At 37.9% G+C, this 22383-nt stretch overlaps 2 protein-coding genes across 6 annotated transcripts; one reads left to right on the top strand and one right to left on the bottom strand.

Moving 5' to 3' along the window:
* The first annotated feature begins 11298 nt into the window (after positions 1 to 11298).
* Positions 11299 to 15758, top strand: LOC116254433 (kinesin-like protein KIN-14O). Of its 5 annotated transcripts, none has more exons than XM_031629823.2 (12): positions 11516 to 11792; positions 12148 to 12293; positions 12399 to 12657; positions 12752 to 12835; positions 12930 to 13091; positions 13187 to 13293; positions 13419 to 13606; positions 13687 to 13851; positions 13953 to 14162; positions 14263 to 14300; positions 14420 to 14547; positions 14684 to 15758. In XM_031629823.2, the coding sequence occupies exons 3-12, from the start codon at positions 12489 to 12491 to the stop codon at positions 15434 to 15436; spliced, it is 2004 nt and encodes a 667-aa protein (XP_031485683.1). In that variant the 5' UTR covers positions 11516 to 11792; positions 12148 to 12293; positions 12399 to 12488; the 3' UTR covers positions 15437 to 15758. The 5 variants fall into 5 exon arrangements, with proteins under 5 accessions (XP_031485681.1, XP_031485683.1, XP_031485682.1 ...); XM_031629822.2 differs by having other exon boundaries at positions 12148 to 12316; XM_031629821.2 differs by lacking the exon at positions 11516 to 11792 and adding an exon at positions 11299 to 11476 and having other exon boundaries at positions 12148 to 12657.
* Positions 15759 to 19738: 3980 nt separating this feature from the next.
* On the bottom strand, positions 19739 to 21870 carry LOC116254032 (pentatricopeptide repeat-containing protein OGR1, mitochondrial-like). Its single transcript, XM_031629057.2, has one exon. It carries the CDS (start codon positions 21788 to 21790, stop codon positions 20051 to 20053), a length of 1740 nt encoding a protein of 579 aa, XP_031484917.1. The 5' UTR covers positions 21791 to 21870; the 3' UTR covers positions 19739 to 20050.
* Between the last annotated feature and the right edge of the window lie 513 nt (positions 21871 to 22383).

The raw sequence follows: 22383 nt of genomic DNA, 5'->3' as shown, positions 1-22383 counted from the left end.
CCTCAGTGAGATATGCACACACATTACTATGTAGCTATATGGGCAAAAGGTTGTAGTTAATTAGTTTTTTAAAAGTCAGTCATTTTTTACATTACTAATGTTTTTTTTTTTTTGTTTACAAAGGTCAATCGTTTTGCAAAAATAACTTGATCTCAAATATGGACAAATTTTGGCAAAAATCAAACACTTAGGTCAGGGATAAAACCAGACCTTGCATGTTTTGCTAAAAAAAATTTTAAATAAAATGTAAACATTCTAATATATATATATATAAGCTATTTTCATATAAAACATGATTCGAATCAAGTTGTTTTCATGAAAAATGTTCATTTTAATATTATAAAAAATGTTGATGCTAGAGAGCCATTCACTTTTGCTTATTATAAAAACACTATTAAAGCCCCAAAAATGATTGACTTAATATATATTTTGCATCAAATCCTTAACATCACATTGGAAAGGTTAAATTTCAAAAAAGGTGCGTTCAATATCATATTTAAAGGGTATGGTTTTTGTCCCTGACCTATTGGTATAGTTTCTACGAATCACTCCTAAAACATGATTTCTATTAAATTAGTGTTTATAAATACATTAAAAAGTTCATGTTTTGTTTAAAATACTTGTTAACACAAATTTAGGTTTGACTTTTGTCCCTTACCCAAGTGGTCTGTATGTATATATATATATATAAACACTAATTTAATAGAAATCATGTTTTAGGAGTGATTCGTAGAAACTATACCAATAGGTCAGGGACAAAAACCATACCCTTTAAATATGATATTGAACGCACCTTTTTTGAAATTTAACCTTTCCAATGTGATGTTAAGGATTTGATGCAAAATATATATTAAGTCAATCATTTTTGGGGCTTTAATAGTGTTTTTATAATAAGCAAAAGTGTATATATATATATATATATACACACACACACACACATATATATATACACACACACACACATATATATATATATATATACACACACACACATATATATATATATATATCCTCCTATTAAAAAACTTGTTTAATTTAACTGGATATTCTGATGCAATAATTAACTTGAGTGAAGATTGAATTTATAACATTAAATACAAAAGGTTTGAGACCATATCCCAAGTTCTACATGCAATTGGATTCAAATGCCTAGCGATGGAAAGGATATGTATACCGAGTTAAGCTAAAAGGAAAGCTACATCTTACAAAGAATTTTCTTACCGGATATATTCAGTTGAATTAGATTATAACCAAACATCGGATTATATATGAACCATTCACATCGTTACACACAGAGATTCACAATCTACTGGAGAAAATGTTAAAGAAATTTAAAAAGAAGAACATTTTAAAAATAATATTTAGAAAACCGGCCAAATTGATCGGGTTTGCTTCCTGTCCCGTCTAAAGTGGCAGATTCAGGCTGATTGCTAGATATGCAGTCTACGTACATAAGGCGTCTCGGTCAAGTGGTTAATTATACTGATCAAGTGGTCAGTTTTAATATTTTAAAAGTAGTTAGTTATGGAATTCAAGCGGCCTGCCACCAATTCGATTAGAGTACACTGATTTGGATACTTTCTACTAAAAAGAGTAAAAAACAAGCATAATTATTCTCTTACAAAGTGTGTGGCCTATATCTTGACAGTACTAGTTTTTTGGTGCTTATAGACATCCATTATATAAACGGAGATGAGCAAAAAAGAATATTTTATCATATTGCCCAACAAGAGAGTTAAAGCTCTTACCCTTCCCCTCATCTTCTTGAAGCACTAGGTTTACTTTTGGGATCTTGACGTAATACTTTTATTATGCTTCAACTTGCATATCGATGTCTCATTTCTTTGTTCCTTTGATATGTGAATAACTCAAAAGGAGACTGACCACCTTCCATCCCTATCCCGTTCGTTGCACCAACCCTTTCTAAGAATTAAACAAACCTTTCACTCTCCATGAAAAATTAACCTCACCTTTTTCTATGGAAAGCAGCCAAAAATCTTTTATATGACAGACTCAACAAATTAATGCCCCATCTTCTATGTTTGAGATAAAATCAGTGTTATCCTTTCAACCATGAATGTTTCGAGGTGCAACTTGGATCTCGGAGTTTGACAAAGGACTTTAGAATTTTGAACTATTCGTTCTTCAAATCATTTTATCGATAAAAGATCCAGGTATGATATTTGAATATAATAACACCATATTATGTGAACTACTAAGCTATATTAAATAATGGAATTTATAAGTTACCAACTTTTGAACTCCTTCAAATCGTTGGCATATGCATATATTCGAAACAGTTAAATAAGAACGTACTTATGCATGTTAGGGTCCAAGAAGCCTGTTTATTTATCCAAATTAAGCAGAGATTGGCTTCCTACAATATAAATGGGACTGGAATCATTATTCGATTTGATTAGTTTCCTTTCCATGTAGTGGTTGAGGCCTACCGCGATACGCACATTGCCATGTTGTAATAGGAAAAAATTACAGTGAAACTAATCTGCTAATAGCTTAATCCCTCAAGGATGACTAGGACCTTCCCCTTTGATCATCAAATCAAGGAAATCAATTTGGTCCATGTTACCATGAGAGAACAGTGTGCAATCACCATCTGGTTATTCAAAGTTATTGAGAGTGATTTCTGTCACTTAAGATGCACAATTGCACACATAGCTTGAGTTTGAAAAGTTTTGATACTGTACCTTTTTATTATAATGCACAATTGCACATATAGCTTGAGTTTGAAAAGTTTTGATACTGTACCTTTTTATTATATGAAAAAAGTTAAACAGCATTATGTAGTATTAAAAAGTGATAGGATTTCTTAATTTGATATTATTTCTTAATCGGATGTTTTTTTCTTTTTTTTTTTTGTATCCAACTTTCTCAAAGCAATTCAATTGGATATCCAATTCAAACCTGATCAATTGACATCTCAAGAAAAAAATTCTGTACCTTGGTAAAAGATTCGATATAAGTCTTTTAAGTTGAAGAAGGTCGAGTTCAATCTTGTGGAGTATATAGAGTACATGGCTACAGTCAGGGTTAGGAATAGGAGTGATGCGTCGCCTTCTCTGGTTTTATTTGCAGATACTTTTCCATATCTAACATGGCCGCTTGCGCATACATCTCCATGGTTCTGATCACCGGAAGCATGATGAAGTCGGCGGGGTGGAGAGGTTTACGCTTGCACTGAGCATCTTTGATCTGATATGGTGGCCCTGGTTGGCACCGGCAGCGGCGTAGCCACGGCCACTGGGCTGGTGGGCTTGAAAGGGAACTCCGGCTGCTTGAGCTGGAACAGGGTCTGCAACTTCTATGGAAGATTCTGCACACAAGTGACGGCAGCCATTGCTGTTAACATGCTTGCAATCTTGGCCTTCTTCTTCCTTGTTTTTTCCTTCATTTTTGCCTTCTATAAAAGGTTTATATGAATATATATATATAAACCTGAGGTTTTGGCCACATATTGAGGATCTCAGATCCTTATTTTCTATCTGAAATCCAGTTCTTGTTTCCTTTGTAGGTCCTGCATAAAAGAGATTGGCAGATCAGCTATCAAATGCATTAAGTGGGCATTTGCTAGCCTTTTGCTAGCCTTGGCTTTCACATTCTCAGGATTTAAAACTGTGGATTTAAGATCAGATCCTCCTCCTTTCGATCTTAAATCCGACGTTTTGTAAAAAAAAAGGATCTTAAATACAAATCTCAGGTCTGACCTAAGATTCTTAGTTTGATGAACCATCAATTTTACCATAGATCTTTTCCCACATCAACAATAACATGTCACCTCCATTCGGGGCGGAGCGAAGATTTTTTTAGAGGTGGGCCAAACGGTCCAAGGAACTTATCCAGGTAGGGTCAAACTAAACCCAAATCTAAAAATTACATTACGCAACAAAAAAGTTTCAATTTTTGTAACGTATTTTTTTTTTCAATTAGTTGGGGTGGAGCCACGGCCTAGGCGGCCCCCCTTCCTCCGCCCCTGCCTCGACTGATCCACATCAGATCTATGGATTTAAAATCTAGAATAATCATATACCCTCTAAATGAGCCAAGCTAGAGTTAGTTTTCCAAGTAATTAATTAGGGCACAAACTGGGGAAACTCACAGGTATGTCAACCGATTTTGCTTCAAAATTTAACATTTATTTATTCACTAATACAGGGGTGTCATATAGGGATGTCAATATATCCTATTTGAATCATATATCCAACCAATCCGATCCAAAAAAATCAGATATGAAAAAAACAATAATATCCGATTAAGAAATCAGATCAGATTCAGACGTAATAAATGGCATCCAATCGGATTTGGATTCAGATATACAAAAATATCCGATCAGATTCGGATATGGATAAGATTCATTTTTAGACAAATAACTAGTATCAAATGCTATTAAATTTTGAAGATTGGCAAAATCTAGTTCAAAATTCGGATTCGGATTTGAATATAAATATAAAAATCGGATTTAGATCGGATACGGATTATAAACCAGATTTTAGATTTGGATTCCGATACGGCTTTTCTTTATTCGAATTCGAATTCCAAACTTATGAATATCCGAAAAAGCGAATATGATTAAAGATATATCCGATCTGAATCTGATTCGTTGACTTCCGTAGTGTCATATCTCAGGCATTGACTGTTGTTTAATTTTCACTTTAAAAATAAAAATATTTCAATGTTAGTTTATTTCTTAACGGTTTTGTCGATTTAGAAAAATGAATATAATAATGTTTTCTGCTGACTCGCAAGAGATTGGGTGAAATTTTGGATTGGTTCGGTTCATTTTCCAATTTTTTTTAGATGATAGTTGATGGTGCCAAGATAAATGATTAAAAAGAACGCTTTTCTTTGGTTGTAAAAGGTGAACTCGTTTGTTTACTCCCTAATTGGATCTGGTAAAAATTTTTAGATTCAGTTATTAATCGGGTTCAGACAGCTTAATAACCCAGTCCGAATTATTGTTTCATATCCAATCGAGATACCATAAAAATCTGCCACAGTTACATGTGAATGTCCGACCTTACTTTATTCAGATTCGGAATCTGATGATTTTGAAAAAGTGGAGCATAAATCCAAGTCCAAATTTGAATAAAATTCAACAGAGTGGATTCAATCTGAATCCAAACCGTTTACATCCTTAGTGTTGAGTATCCACATACAGGCAGAGGCAGTCATGGTTCGAAGCATATAAAGTGTCAGTCCTTGCACATACCGAACCTATCTATGAGTGAAGAACTTGGTCGACGAAGTGGTTTCATTACGCACAATCTAAGTCAAAATTAGTGAATAAATCAAACTTTATTTTCCTTACATTCATGTGAGAAAGAACATAGCATTCCTCAAGTGTGTTTAAAGGGTTTGAAAAGACTCAACTTCAAGTAGAAAGCAGAAGAAGCCCAGAGGAAACTAAAGGGGTCGTTTGGCATTCATAAATCTACCTCAATCATTGAATTGGTTCATAGAGTAATTAGGCAGCATTCCACCATCACAACCAATATTGGCCCTAACCTCGCTTGAAGTTCAGCCTATGTCGTCCTTGCAGCAGTTCAAAAAAGAAAGATCATACTTGCCCTGTCAGTAAAATTTTTTGAATAACAAGGCTGGTAATTTTGTGAGTGATGATAGAGCAGCTAGCTAGCTTCCTTAAGATCTCACAAAATTTGAATGCAAGACATCAAGAATCACTTGGTTGCATGCACTAATTTCACACAATTTAGATGGAGGCAAGCGCCAAATCGCCATTAACCAGCGGCAGCGAAGCCACATTGTGTCTGCTGTGCGCAATTGCCCACACCAGCCCATAGAATTTACTTTATATGGATATTTCATTGGTTTTCACTTTTTTACATATGAGTTTCTTTAAAATTTGAAAGTTAGAGTAACAGTGCTCCTTAGGCAGAAAATTTCTGACTTCACCACTGCCATTAACATTTTTTACCATCCAATTCAGAGGAGCATGCAGCTCTGTGGCAGGCTGCAATTTGTTTAGTATGTATGAGCACCCCCCCGAGAATTTTACTTTATGTTTGTTTTTCGATTGTAGATCTACCTAGATTTTTGCGTATAAAGTGAGAAAGTTAAAAAAACTTATTTCATCATTCAAGATCCATCAACATCCAAGCTCTAGTAGTGGAGTTAGGTGTCACCATTTAAGTATAGGCTCTATGTTATGTAATAGGCCAATCTTTTAGGGATGACTTTTTGGAGCACTATAATAGGATGGGGCCCTTGGCTGGTAGAAACTCATGCATGATCAATCTGAACGAAGTAACAAAACTTTCCAACGCCTTTTACCAAAGTTACTTGTCTTTTCATGTTACTAAAGCATGGGACCATGTTACATGTTTCACTTCTCTGTTATTCAGGCCATATCTCATATCTTTCTCTTCAAAGTTTTTTTTTTTTTTTTAAAGAAGATCATGGCACATGAATCGAGGTAAAGGCCGGGGTTCGAACAAACAAGGGTTGGCCCCTGTTAAAAAATTTGAAAAAATCAAAATTTTTAGTGGTTTCAAGTGTTTGACCCGCCTTAACCTGGCTCCGCCCCTAGCCGAGTACACATGTGATCGAGTCAGGATCGAACACGCCGCAGTTGAGAATGTCAGATTCAGAACTCTTGTGCAAATCTGGCCCATTTGTGACCCTAAGCCAGGGTTTTCTTAAATATTAATGGAGAGTCTGATTGATTAGTGCTTTGCTCTGAAACCAAACTCAACAAACATAGGTTTGCCAACTCCTTCATGCAAAGGGTCTCATGCTAGCATTTTAGACCAAGAAAACCCTAGATCCTGTTTAGTTGGATCTGGATCTTTTGAACTATAGATCCTTGGATTTAAAATTTCTTGATATAATATATTTATAGATAATTTTATATTATTTAAATATTTTACTTTTAGATGATTCAACTGCATTTCGCACGAGCAGAATTGTGGCAAACAACTTCACATGTCAGGAAAATACAAACAGAACTTATAGCATCAAAGTTTTGGGAGTAGAACCATAAAATGCTTTAATTAAGACATTACCTATATTAAATTGGTGTTCATAAACATATTAAGATGTTAATATTTTGCTTAAGATATTTGTTAATAAGAATTTAAGAAGTCCGGTCCCTATTCTAAATTGTCTTGGATATACCAATTTCTTTCTTTTATATATATATAGGAAAATCAGTAAAAAAATCAGACACACTTGGGGTACAAGATAAAAACCAGATCTATTGAGATTAATTATTAAAATATTATATTTTTAAAATCTAACCTTATAGATGGGATCTTAATGGTGATTTGCTGCGAAACATACATTAAGTTAGTTGTTTTCTTAATAAAAATTGAATAGCTCTCTCTTATAACATCAAACCTTTGGTGGTATAAGATCAAATTTATTATTTTTTTTTTTACAAAAAATGGTCTGAACTAAAATATGATTTACACTGGATTAGTGTTTATAAACTGATTACATCATATTTTGTTTAAAACACTTTGCGAAAGAGCATTGGCTATAGTTTATGATGCACATTGTGCTTCTCAACAACGATTCATAATGTTTTCAATTATAGATTTCAAATTTCTAATCATCAGACAACATTCCCCATAATACAACAACAACTTATACATTAGATGCCGAATGTTAATGGATGACTAAAAAAAAGTTAGAATATTTTGATCATCATATACCAATAAATCTGCTTGTGAAATATTAGTTCAAGTTTCATAAAGTGAAAAAGTCTATTATCATGTTGGTTTTTGAGCGCTTATATATGCATCCGAAGGAAGATCTTCCCACCGACAGTTCTGCGGTCACATCTTCTCCAACCGCCCACTTCATGAAGGAGCACATGACCACCGTCCGTCCGTCCAACATCATCATGCGTCATGGCATCATTATGACCGAACGTATGATGGTGATGATGATGATGATGATGATGAAGGTAGTAAATGAAGTGGGCAATTGATGTCGACAGCTACTACACTAAATGCTTACTACCTAATCCACATTTTATAATGTTAAAGTTATTGAGTTTGAGTTTTGAGCACTTACCAAAACTTTCACATTTTCATGCCAAACCATCTTGCTAGAGGTGTAAAAACCACAACCAAATTAACGAGTATAAAGAATAATGTGAATAAACAACAATACGAAATATTTTATATTCGAACAAGTGTTCAAATACTATAAACTGCATTAATAATGCAAATAGTAAAATAATAATAAGTTTTTAACACAAGCCAAATGTTCTCACCATTTTTCTCTCCATTTGAACTTGACTGGAATACTAAGCCTAACCCTAACCCTAACCCAGCCTCAGCTCAGTCATTACCTAACACTGGGCCATATAAGACTGGTCAAGGGGGTCACCTTGCTATAAGGCTATGTTTGATGGCCTTGAACCTGAGATTCAACACTGATTTTTAGATCCATTAAATCCACAACTTATACAAACTGAAGATCCACGTTACCTCATGAAAACCATGAATTTGTAGGATGACGGGAAAGAGTTTAACCATTGCTCACACATATAGATTCCCCCATGAAGCAAAGCAAAAGCCTTTGAGCATTGTTGTTTTATTCAATAGCGGGACAAAATCCCAATAAGTTGTGACCGTAAACAACCACCGGTTAAGCTGCAAGCGATCCTAATTTTCATGCTCCCATTTTCGTATGACTTCATCTTTAGGCCATTTGAGAAAAGGAATGGGGGCATTTTGGGAAGCGGGTGTTCGGGCGGGCCATCACACCAACTTCCGTGTTTCAAAAGGTTATTTATGTCATTTACAAAAAATACATTTTTATTTCCATTTTTGTCATTTTCTTTTTTCAATATCAAAAGGGCATTGCATTGCATGTAACCTGAACCCGCTTTTCGGGCTTGTGTTTTTTACTTCTTTTGAAAGAAACAAACAAAAAAGGTGAAGTAAATTGCATTATCTTGTGCCTGTTTTCTTAAGAAAAGACAAAAAAAAAATTAAATTATATATATCATTAAAGCAAAAAGTTGGGTCGCTTCGCGTGATTTCTGTAAGATAAAATATGTATCAATTATATTGTTTTTAATGGCAAACAGGATGAAAACGAGCGTTTCCCGCCACATTTTGTGGTTTTGGTTGGCAAGAAAAACTTGGCTCCATATTTGCCACTTCCCCACTCACCAGCTACAAAGGCCAAATGTCATGTCACTATAGTGCCTTACAAATTTTTTTATTACCAAACCTATTTTATAAACAATGACAACAAAAAATACTCTTCTTCGTTATATTTAAGAAATTACTGCCGCTTTGATGACCAAGTAGTTGAATGCCATGTTTATTAAAAATAATTTTATTTGTTCATTTTAACTATTTATTTTGATGTGGTACGGGCTAGTTTTCAACATTGTTGGCCTGACCCAGAACCAATCTCCACTACATTTGGCGGTCTTAAAAGTCCAAAATATTGCACCTTTGCCTGGTTTAAATGAGCTGCCAATTTGGTGGTTGAAACTATTTTCACATTAAAGTTGTAAGAACTGTTTAGTCACTTGACTTCAACGCGTTGACAATGAAGAGCAACATCATAGTTAGTGTTCAACATAGAACATTGCTTAACGAAGGTTTAAGACTGCTTTGGTGCTTCGCCGTAGACACTAGTCACTCTTTTTGGAGTATAGATGATTGACGGAGACTACTAGCTGTCTACTTACCCCCATTGTTGCACCAACCCCCTTGGGGATATCATTGGCACTTCAAACCTTTTTAAATTACTTATTATATAAAATTAACATTTTAAAATAAATGTATTATTTAAGGCTTGCAGCTTAGATTTTGAAGCATAGGTGAAAGCTCTCATTCTTTTCTCGTGCCTCTGAGGAGGTTTAGGACTGTCACGATATATGGGTGCAGCCCATAGAAGTGCACTTACGAGAATCAAACTGGTGACGGGACATGCAGACACTAGCAAACAAGTTGTTATGTTGCACCCCTCAAAGCCATTTGCAGCTTAAAATTTGATGATACCATTCAAGTAGAACCCATACTCGAGTCATAGTGTGCCCAACTTGGCCTTGGATTTGGCTTTAGCTCAAGTTGACCTTAGGTCTTACACCTTAACATAGGCTCCTTTGAGCCCAAAAAACCCGACTCATTTAATAAATAAGTCCAACTCGAGCCAAGTTGCAAGTAGGTTGTAGGAAGATTGTAGGAAGATGCATAAAAGAAGCCTTTTAGATTCACAATTAATTTGAATTGGATGTATGTTTTGCTATATCCAATTTATTAGATGTTCTCATATTTGGGTTTTGAACACAAATGAAGGAAAACCTATACATGAAATTTTTGTTAAGGGGGTATTAAGCATAAAAATTAAAATTTTTAAAGTGCACCAATATGTAAATGAGAAAATTTGTCAAAATATCAATATAAAAAAGAAGTTTTTTAGGGTCCTTAATTACCCACATATAGCCCACCGCTACCTAAGCCCCTTCTTATACACATTTCAAGTTCAATTTTTAAATTCAAAATCAAATCTGTTTCTTATTTTCACATCCAAATCCAACTTTTAAACCACCATACCAATACATTAAGAACCGACTTTCAATTAAGTATACATATATATAATATTTATTTGAAACTGAATCCCAATCCGAATTTAAATGCGAATGCGACCTTACATTTACTTACAACTAAATAATCCAAGTAAGAATCCAATCCAATGTCATTTCTTAAATCCAAGTCCGATAGGAGAACTTAATGGGATGTTTAGATATTTTTCATATCAACCCATATATTTCCTCCAACTTGAGTATTTTTAAGCTCACCCACTTGGCTAGGTTTATGGAGCGCCCGTTTTGAGCTTATTTTATATTGAGAAAGCATGCACGTGTGAATCTTGGATCTGGAACCAAGAACCTTGAACTAACCCACTTAAAGCAACCATGGATTTTTATCGGTCAAGCGCGAATTGACTCGGTCAAAACTCAAGGCCCAGACTAGTGCTTGAGTAAATATGGTCCGAGCCGACCCACATGGATCCGGACCAACTAATCGTTGACCGTGCCATCTTAGTTCAGTCAATGACCAAGTTATAAACCAAGCTTAGCCAGCCTCTGACCGGACCTACCTAAGTCCGTTGGTTCAACCCCTGTAATTCTCGTCAACTCGAGGGGCAACAGACAGGAAGGAATGTCCGTAACGACCAAAAGATAAAATCATAAAAACCACCTCTCTTTCTCTAATTTTCGTAAAAGTCTCCTCCGACCGCACTGATCAATTCCAAAAGTTACTTTTTTTTTTTTTTTCTAATTCCCTCCCTTCTCCACAAAGAAAACGGTGGAAGTCCTGCCGGAATCCGGCCATTGGCATTTCTTCCAGATGGGTTTCCGTTCCCTTTCTAGGATGCTCTTTTCTCTGTCTCAAGGGTATCAAACTCTACAGTGAAACAGAAGCAACGCGGCCTCATTCTGAGGCCCTTCCCACCTTCTTTTCCTTCGGTATACATAATTGTGCCATTTTTGGATCCTTCTCCTTTCTTCTTCTTTTCCTACAGAAGTTTTCGTGATCCCGTTTTTTCTGTCTGGTCTTTTTTGTGAGGAAACGACAGGTCTCCTGTGCTTCTGAAATGCACCAGTGTCCTTGTCCTGAAACTCTATCTTGTTTGCGCATGCCAGAAAACAATACTGTACCTTTCTTTGTCATCTGTCGGAAATTTTCTTCTGATGCTTAATTTGCACCTTTTCTAAATTTTCTGCTTGAATTATCCTCTGTGGTAGTTCTTTTGGACGCTGGAGAAGCCAAATTCTGATGTTGGTAGGTCGTGATTTGTGGTTTTCTTTTTAGCTAATATAGTATTGTTTCTGGGTCAGTAGTAGTAGAACATGCAGGAGAGTGACGGTCTTAAGTCTCGGCCCCATCCTATTCTTGTGCTGCTTCCTTTGAGGAGTGTCAATTCATTAACACATATTTTATTGTTATTTTTTTATTGTCGTTCTGTTATTTTCGCGGTGCTTTGCAATAAATTCAAAGTCAAGTTTTTTATTTTCTTCGGTTAATGTGTCAGTCTTCTCTTTGCATTGGATTCTTGTGTAATTGAAATTTTGTTTGTTGGTCTCATTTAATATTTGTGTGTTTTCTGAAAACGTTTCTTTAATGCCTGTTTTAGCAGAGCTTAGGCAAAGTTCTGGGTGAGTCTTAACTAGCAGCCAGACTAGCCAGTGCCATTATTAAAGACTTGGTCAAGCTGCATATTTCAGCAGACCTTGAGGCAGAATCGCAGAAGAAAGAATGTTTTGCAACTAGAGAGAAAAGGAGGTTTGGTTCTTCACAAGCCTAAGGTTCAAGCAGACTTTCTATTTCCTTTCTCCACTGAGGCAACCTTGAGGTTTTCTCTTTATGGGTCATGTGATTTTGGAACAGAAAATTTGGTGCTTTGCTGTGGCTGTGGTCCTTGACTGAGAGAGCTTTTTAGCTACAAGCAATCTCTTCCAAGGGTGGAAGTATTTTTCGATGGATGAGTCATCTCAGCAATTTACTGCAACAATGGAGGCATTAGGGGAGCCGGCAGAAATGCCTGAAGAGAGTCAATCCCCTCCGAGCGAGGGTGTGTTTACAGATGTTAGTTTGGTTCCTGAGCATGAGAAGAAGGAACTCGAAGATGCTGTCTCTAAACTCGAAGGCAAGTTGAACCAATTCATGCATAAAATCTCAACCTGACAACTTGTTTTATTTACTTCTCAGACTTCATGTGGATGTCTTCGGCTCTTTTGCAGGAGATATAGCGGAATTAAGATCCCAATTGAGGCATTTAGATGGGAAAAGGAGAGAAGCACTAGATAAGTTATTAGACCTCAAAGGTAGTGAACCATGAGATCTGTTCTTACTTCATGTTTGTTATCTTGAAGAAATTCTTCTTAAGCGTCAGCACTTGGGCATTGACTCTGATGTCAGGCAGCATCAGGGTATTCTGTCGTGTTCGCCCTTTCTTGCAGATGGAAAAGAGAAGCAGGCCTGCACCCATTACTCTTGGACAGGAGAAGGTAATGATCCAAGGGATGAGAAAAAAGAAGGATTACGTCTTCGACAGAGTATTTTCTTACGAGGCATCACAGGGTATGCCAACTTCAAGCTTTAAAATTCATTTGACTTCATAGCTGTGATGTTTCTATTTGCTAACTAATAGAGGTTGGCCCATAAAATTTCTGCAGAGAATGTGTTTGCTGAGATTGAGCCAATTCTCAGATCTGCACTTGATGGTCACAGCGTATGCATTTTTGCTTATGGGCAGACAGGAACTGGCAAGACTTTCACAATGGTGAGAGGCAGACCTCACCAACCTTTTCGATTTGATCCTGCTTTCTCGCATCTTCTTTTATGCTTCGTTTCTTTTTCCGTGTGCAACATCAGAACTAACTCAACAAGATGTGAGGAATTGTTCAGGAGGGAGCACCAGATTCTCATGGCATAGTTCCACGAGCAATTAAGGCACTCCTTGATCATTCATCACTCGACAATGCGGTTGATTTCAAGTTCTCATTGAGCATGGTGGAGGTTTACATGGGACATCTGAAGGATCTACTTGCGCATAGGCCACCTACAAGAATGGATTCTGCGTGTATGTCTAGAAGGTAACAGTTTCATCCCTGATATTTCTACTTGATTGCGTGGTCTGAAAATTTTTGTACTTTTAACTTGCCTCACTATGCAGCAGTCTTAGCATGCAAACGGATTCAAATGGATCTGTGGAGATTGATGGCCTGATAGAAATACCATTGACGGATTTCGCACAAGCACATAAGAATTATGTCATGGGGAGGAAGGCCCGGTCTACTTGTTGGACAAACGTCAATGAAGCATCAAGCAGATCTCACTGGTAACCATGATTTAGTGGCAAATGTCCATCGATTTCATATGATGTTGGCGAAAGATATTTTTCTTGTCAGATGCTTATATGACGATTCCATTCATCTGCAGCTTAACTCGATTAACTATTACTCGCAATGAGGGAAGTAAAACTATGCTGAGCAAATTGTGGATGGTCGATCTTGGGGGAAGCGAGCGGCTATTGAAGACAAGGGCCACAGGGCAGATTCTTGATGAAGGGCGGGCCATAAACTTGTCTCTGTCAGCTCTAGGTGATGTGATCTCTGCTTTAAGACGCAAGCGAAATCACATTCCATATAGGTAATTGCTTTGATACATGAGAATGATGTTAGTGATCATTTAACCTGATAGTTCAGTCTGTTCCTGATACAGTATCACTAAGTCTTGCTACCATATACAGGAACAGCAAACTGACACAAATTCTCAAAGATTCTCTGGGTATGTTACAGTGTGATTCCATTCATCTTTTCCATCCCAATTTGCAGATTTCTGTGTTTAAAACTTGTTCTCAATATTGCTTAATTTTGGCTTAACAATTGATCTTGTGGGCAATACAGGACATGATTCAAAAGCTCTCATGGTGATTCACATAAGCGCAAAGGAGGATGACATCTGTGAGACCATATGTTCTCTTAACTTTGGGCAACGAGCACGGGGAGTTGAGTGCCATAAGGAGCTCTCTGAGGTAATTCTGGTAGTGATTTTTGCTTCTTGTCTGTCAATCCAACTCAAATTCTTGTGATTAAGAAAGTTAATCGATATGCCTCTTGTTCATGTCATCCTCAAAAGTCGTGGATCTGATAATAGATCTGAATTTTTAGGAGTTGAGGAATCTTAGGAGAAAGCAGATTGCTGAACTAGATCAACAACTGAAAGATGCAGAGCAAGACTGCCAAAATGTCAGAGATCATGTCCAGAGACTTGAATGCACTTTACGAGAAAAGAAAAGGATACTTTCTGTGACGTATGGTTTTGAAGTTCAAACTGGGTCTCCAACAAGTCCTTTAACTGCTCCGAAAGAACTTTTTGAAAGTCCTAAAGCATCTGAGAGAACTACAGCTAGAATCTCAGCTTCTATCCCTCGATTTATGGCATCTACTGCTTGCAGCAGACAGAGGCAGCTTGCTGATAGGGAAGCTAAAGCAACTAAAATGCAAAGATCAGGGATGAAGCACCTCACTGAAATAGATTTTCATCTTTCTAGATCTCGGACTCTTGTCCAATCAGACTCTAATTTTAAGACGAATTTCCCTACGGGGTTATTGGTGAGATCTAGCCTGAAGAAGCTTCGTACTGAAGAATTAAGTTCTGTGCAATCAGATGCCGCAAGCCATGATAGCTCAAAAATTCTAAGGGCGCAACATAATAGGAGATTTTCTGCTTCTCTTTCAATTTCACAGACAAGGCACCTTTCAGATCTTAATATGCAGAAAAGAATATCTGATAGGCGAAGTTCTTGTGAAGTATCTCGTTACCCATTGAAAAATGCGAGGCTAATTCGCTCATCAATGCCCAGCTGTTTAGAGTTAATCAATGGTGCAGGCTGCCATTCCTTGGCAGAATCTCAGTGCTAACAAGTATGAGGTAATGAAGTGGCATTGCCTCACTGCAGACCCATAAGCACAGAATAAGACATCAGGAATGAGTTTAAACTTGAGAATTTCATGTACAGTGTCAAATGATTATAGTAAATTTATGTCAATAATCATCCAAATTGAGTAGCTAAACAGGTTAGCAAGCTAACATGTTTGAGCAAACACAGCAAGGGCATCAGTTCTGAAATTTCAGTCTGCTGGTGCAACAAGGCTTAGCCATGTAATATTATTTTCTCTTACAGAATGAACTATGTAATGTCGTTCTCTTTTACAGAATGAACAGTTTTTTCTTTCAGCGAGATACTGACAGCACTACAGATCTCAAGGAGTATGAGTTGGTTGAAAAGCACCGCCAAACTTAAGTAATAAATATGACTGCAATAGTTCTTCTTTTACTGTATGTTGATCTGAAAAAGGACTTCCAAAAGGATAACACTACTGTTCTTCTGAACTTGTTGCAACCGTGAGTTTTCCTACCACAAGTAGTTGGATGACCTACTATTGGTTGGTGCCACCTTGTAAATTTGCCTCTCCCTCTATCAATATCCAGCTTCTTCATAAATATGCTTCGGTCAGTTCTCATTTCAAATTTGGAAATTCAACATCCTTCATTGACTTTGCATCAGTAAAAGAAATCATCATGAGACCAAACTGTAATTGTTTAAGGTTCCCCATTCCCATTCCATTTCCATCAGTAGATATGAACAGAACAGAGAACAGGTCAGGCAGTGGCCTATATTACTGGCAAGAAAGTGAAATATATGGCTATAACAGTCTTACTTGACTATTGATAATGGTGCACTTACAAGAAAATGAATATGTCTTGATAACATTTTATATTCATAAATGAAATCTTCCCTTGGTGTGAACCATGTGAACTCAATGCGACTTGCTGTGGATTAGCATAATGCTTTCTAACATGGTTTCTTTCCGAAGGGGCCGCATTGTTTTTCAAATGTCGAATGCAAAGTTTCCAGCTGCAAGTTTTCAAACATGGTTGACTGTTGAAGTTTCAGGCCATTGCAGGACCGCCCAGTCACCCTTTGCAATTCAAAGCGCATCTCTCTTACTGAACGTTTGTGGGGATCACGTGTAATGTCTGATCTCCAGAGAAAGACACTGAAAAGATGGACTTTGCCCTTTACTGAGATGTATAGTAAACTCATTAAATGCTCTCTCTCTCTCTCTCTTGAACTGTTCTTGTTTACCGTATACAGAGTGCCCAGAATCTACTTAAAGTTTTTCTCGATGTATTAATAGGATTCAAAAGACCACAAAATTCGAGCTTTCACAAAATTTCAAAACCTTGCCATATCCAAATCTATGTACACGGGAAAACACTATTTTCATGGCCACATGGTGAATCAAAATGTATGACACAAAAGTTGTAAAAAGGAGTCCTAAATCAAGTCTTGAAGCTACTGCTCTACCCCTTGAGCTTGTCTGCAGTGGTTCTTGTAATGTATGATTAGAAAAGTTTCCCTTTCATATTTACATATATATGTAAACTAATCTCATTTTAGACTAGTTACCAGAGTTCCCTTTCCCTCTGTGATTTACTTTGTTAGTAGAAAACAAACAGAAAAGAAGATAAAAATATATTTGTTAACAACAAAATTATCTCAACTCAACATCAAAACTTTGGTATGAGAAATATGCTATTGAGATGTCTAAAAACCCCAAAAAAAAAAATAGATTTTCACAATTTTCAAGAAGAGATGTTTATGTTTTACCTTTCTGGGGTAAGTTTATGTTTTTCTTTTCCGGGTGTGAATTTAACACAATTGGCACCATTTACAGTTGCCATATTCTAGTCACCCTATTTATATACTATTTGGGACATCTTCCTGTTGTGTTTCCTTTTCAAAGCCAACTATGAAAATCACCAAAAACTGATCAGACTCTACCAGTGTTTAAAACTCAACCTTTTTTGGGTCTTCATGCACAAAAAAAAAGACACACACACACACACACGCTCACATATACATAATGGCGATTTTGGCTATCCAAAGTCACTCAGTTTACTCATGAGGACCATCCGATCCATCGTGATGAATGGTTGAAAGAAATAAAGAGGAAAATGTGATGAACATTTTGGTACTCCAGTATTCATCCACACCTTTTTCTTCTTGTTTTTCTCTCAACTATTTATCAAAATAGATTAAACAACCCTCGTGAGCGAGCTGAGTGACTTTATATAGCCAAAATCACCAAATCTCTCTCAGCCTCACAAATTTTGGGTGAATTTAATAACCCTTCAGCATGTGCAAGCTGCATTTCTTGACATTTTGGTCATCCACCTAAGCGTGCATTATTAAGAAGCATAATTTTCATTCATGATGTAAACGGGTCGGTGAAATCCAATTGCACACCTGAAACCGGTTCTGATAGGGAAAAATGGATCCAAGATTTAAACTGATTCAAACTCAATATTCTTTAGTTATCTAAATCTAAATTCCAGTCCAAATTCCGATAAAGAACCAACCTCATTATACACAAAAGTCAGATCTCATCTCTGTCTGCTCTAAATTTTATTTGATTCCAAAAAGATGAATGCGGTCATGATCAAGAAACTTCTAATTAAATTCAACTTCGTAATGGTATCCAACCCAAGTCCCAACTATTTACATCCTAAATTTATGAATGTCTGGTGAAGAATGTAATACTTAATAAAATTAGGTATTCGTTGAAAACAAACAACTAAAATATGTATAAATATAAATAGTTAGGAGCAGTATCACAGAAAAAACAGACTAATATATTCAGAATGCCTCAACATGTACATAGAAAATGTAGAGTTATTGCATAAGAGGAGGCTTACGCATGTTGGTAGAGTGGAACTTTTTTCACCTAATTACCTACTAAGCTTAAGTCTTTATTTATTTAATTTTAGATGAAGGTGGGCTCTCACCATCAAATTTTACCAGGACAATAATGTGGGAAAGGTCAAAACAAATTAGTGTGTACAAATCTTTTATTGGCTACCACTACCACAGAGTAGGTTGGCCTTCACATGTTCTTTTTCTTTTTCTTTTTTTTAATTTTCACACCGGCACAAACTGAGCCCGCATTGACAAGCTTTGATGCTTGCCCACAGTATAAAACTCCAAGGCTAGTACCCCATCCCCAGGGCCTATGCCTACTGCTGCTTGTGCAAGAGTTTGGGAACCTTGTCACTCGAACTAGAGACCGTGGGGCACAAAAATATCAAACCTTACCAACTTCATCCGCCTCTAGCCCAGTGCTTTTGTGTGGATAAATATTTTTGAGCCTTTTACCTCAGCATTTGACACTGTTAGACGGACGACCACAGGTATGGCATATATATATATATATATATATATAGAGAGAGAGAGAGAGAGAGAGAGAGAGAGAAAATTGGTAGATACACGTAGACCCATAAAAAATCAATGCGGGCCATCTTTTCAAGATGAATGGTTGAGAAAAAACAAGATAAAAAGCAACATATGATATTTTAATCATCTAGCATCAATCAGCAACTTTTTTCCTTGATTTTCTTTCAACCATGCATTCATCTTGAAAAACGGTCAAAGTAATTCCTTAAGCGCATAACACTAAAAGGTTTGGTGCGTATCAATCTCTCTCTTCTTATGGGCATACGAAGTGTGCTTATGCAAGTGCTATGCCTAGACCCAATTGGCTCGCCTGGGTTCGACTCACTCAGCTCATTAAATAATTTTAGAGTTCACGTTATGCTATAGACAAGTTAGCTTCACTTATATAGATCTTTTACTAGCGACATTCTAATGTAGATTGACCTTCATACATCAAACTTATCATAGGCAAAAGCACAACGGTTTAGCACAAAAGGAAAGGGCCCTGGCTGGTCTTGAGTTCAGGCTTACATTCTGGTCTCTTCTGTAGCTAATCCCACTGCCGTGGTGTGGGCAAAGATTTCTTATGTCGAGAGAGACTTTTGGAGAAAAGAAACCAGAGAGGAGAGAGAGAGACATTAGTTGTATTTGGTTTGGATTTGGATCCCAGTCAACCCAAAAAAAAAGAAAAAGAAGAGTGTTGATAAAGTTGGGTCTTTACCAAATTTTGGCCCAGTTAATTTGGTTTTTCGAATCTATTATTGGATTTAGGTCTCTGGTCCGATAAGATACTCGAACATTTACCTAAGCAGAACGAAAAACACATACCGAGAGAACCCTTTGGATCGATAACCAATGTTCTTGTTATTGTATCAAAATTTGGAGACAGATGCTTAGTGCATCCGAGTGGTTGTCCTAACTAAGAGCGGAAGTTAAAACATGAAGAGAAACCAAAGAAGCACGAAGATGGTTAATGATATGATGAAGGAACTGGGTTACTCCTTGTTTTGTACACCTAACAATGTGGACCACACAGATAGCTCTCCAGCATCAGTAGTATACTCCTAATGGCACACTGACAGGTAAATAAGCGGCCATGTGACATTTCACTAAGGGCTAGTCAAATGTGAAAATCAGTCAAGAGCTAAGCTGCTGATCAAGCACCAACATATTAAATTGCTAAGGATGATCCCATTAGTGGGAATAATAGGCTTCATCAATGACCATTAAATCTTCCACTCATTCCAGTTAAAGTGCTTCACCAGTAATCTTTGCATGAACATAGTCCTTTAGCAAAATGGTGGAAGCGTGTCCGATCTCTTACTATAATTTCCCTCCCATAAATCTTGGATACAAGTTTGATCAGCGCATGGCAATCACCACATATTCTGAGGTTCTTGATGACAAGAATTGGAGAGCCACCATCGGTGCTCAGAAGGCCAAAGGCAACTGCCAACTTCTCACTGTGACAGGAAAGTGCATTTTCCTTGTCTTCCTCATCTATGTCGTGTAGCACAAAGGACGTTTTAGGGGCATACCCAAGTAACCTAGCCCTTGCACAAATCTCATCCAACTTCTCATAGATTTCCTTGCTTTTTTCATGCTCTTGGTCCCCCATGACAAACTTATGAATCACACCATCCACCTTAATGTAGCTGAATCCAGGCGTCTTGACAACATCCACACGCTTCATGGCTTCCCTGGTCCTGCCCACATCGTCCCACCGAGCAGAGGCAGCATAGACATTAGACATGAGAACAAAGTCGCCACTGTTATTGGAGTTCAACTCTGCTAACCGCTGCATTGCCCGCTCGGCTAGCTCAACATTGCCGTAGGTATAGCAAGCACCCAACAAGCTCTGCCAGAGGACGACGTCCACCTCTACCGGCAAATTGACAATCAGATCATATGCTTCCTCCAGCCTTCCAGCACGGCCTAGCAGGTCCACCACACAACCGTAGTGCTTCACGTTCGGCACAACCCGAAACTCTTCCATGGAGCGCAAGAGCTGACGTCCGTCTTCTACCAACCCTGCGTGATTGCATGCACCCAACACGGCCAAGAACGTCACCGAGTCAGGCGCCACCTTTGCCGTCTTCATTTTCTGATATAGCGCCAGCGCGTCATGAGCACGCCCATGCATGGCAAAAGCCATGATCATGGTGTTCCAAGAAACCAAACTTCTCTGAGGCACTTCATCAAATACTTGAAGTGCCCGATCGACACGGCCGCATTTGGCGTACATGTCAATCAGAGCATTCCCAACGAAACAATGTCGATCGAGAGCGTGCTGGCGAGCGTAAGCGTGCACCGACTCGCCGTCGTCCGCTGCACCCAACTGCGAGCACGCCGAGAGAGCCCCCAAGATGGTGACCTCGTTGGGCCGCAGGTCCGGAACCTGCTGCATGCAGCGAAACATCACCAACGCGTCGTTCGACCTCCCGCACTGCGCATATCCAGCAACGATAACGTTCCAAGCCACTATATCTCTCTTGGGCAATTCGTCGAACACCTGGCGCGCATCGTCTCCGCGGCTCGTCTTGAAGTAAAGATCCATTAGGGTCGTCTGCAAGAGCGAGTCCGAGGCGAAACCAAACCTGAAAACTTGCGCATGGAGCTCCTGGCCTTCCTTGAGACCGAGGAGTCGGGCGCATGCCTTCAAGGCGAACGAGACAGAGAGAGCGTCGGGACGAAGCGAGGAAGAGAACGATCCTTTCTGGATTTGGGGATAAAGGAGGATGGCGAGCTTCGGGTCAGGGCCCTGGGCGAGTCCGCGGATCATGGCGTTCCACGTCGTGGTCGTGGGGTGAGCGACCTGCCGGAAGATCTCGCCGGCGTAGTCAAGGAACACGCCGTCGGAGAGGAGGGCGCAGAACTCGACGAGCTTGGTGAGGGCGTGGACGCTGTTGGCGAGACCCGTCACGACCATGTGGGCGTGAACCTGCCTGAGGTGGGCGAGGCCGGTGCACCGCTGCAGCAGCGAGAGCGCGTATGCCATCGCCGCCACTCAGACCTCCAAGCGGCAGCGTTTCCTCCATCTCTCCGTCATCAGACGGACACGCCTGAAAGCAGGTAATAAACTTTAATAAACAAAGGTTAATTTCAAGGCGAGACATCACATTAAAACTTTAAATAGAGCTTTTAATAAGCTACTTCAAATTTTGATTAAACAATGAAAACAAATGTAACTTGGTATTGGGATGACACGCTCAATATTATATTTGTTTTATGGAACCTATTTTTCCAAAAAATTATAGCTTTTTAATCAGTTTTTGAAAAAGATATAATTATTGTTTTTTCTGAAAAAATATATAATAATAAGGTTGCCGTTTGTTTTTTCAACGATCTCATGTTCGAAGGACCAAGAAAAAGGTTGTAGCATGTTATTAAAATTATATACAGTTCTCCTTGTGGTAATATTAAAAAAAAAAAACCAACTAAAATTGGTTGTCAAAAGCAAATGAAATAAATTATAGTCGTCCCTTCAAAATATTCGTCTAATTTCAAGGCAGCTCTCTATCTAGCAGTTCCTTTTTCAGCCGGTGAATATCTAATAAAATCATTCTCCCCAAAATATATTATCAAAGGATT

Source organism: Nymphaea colorata, chromosome 5 (genome assembly GCF_008831285.2).
Source record: "Nymphaea colorata isolate Beijing-Zhang1983 chromosome 5, ASM883128v2, whole genome shotgun sequence".
Classification (NCBI taxonomy): domain Eukaryota; kingdom Viridiplantae; phylum Streptophyta; class Magnoliopsida; order Nymphaeales; family Nymphaeaceae; genus Nymphaea; species Nymphaea colorata.
The sequence above is the reverse complement of the archived record's forward strand: the minus strand, read 5'-3'. Positions and strand labels throughout refer to the sequence as shown.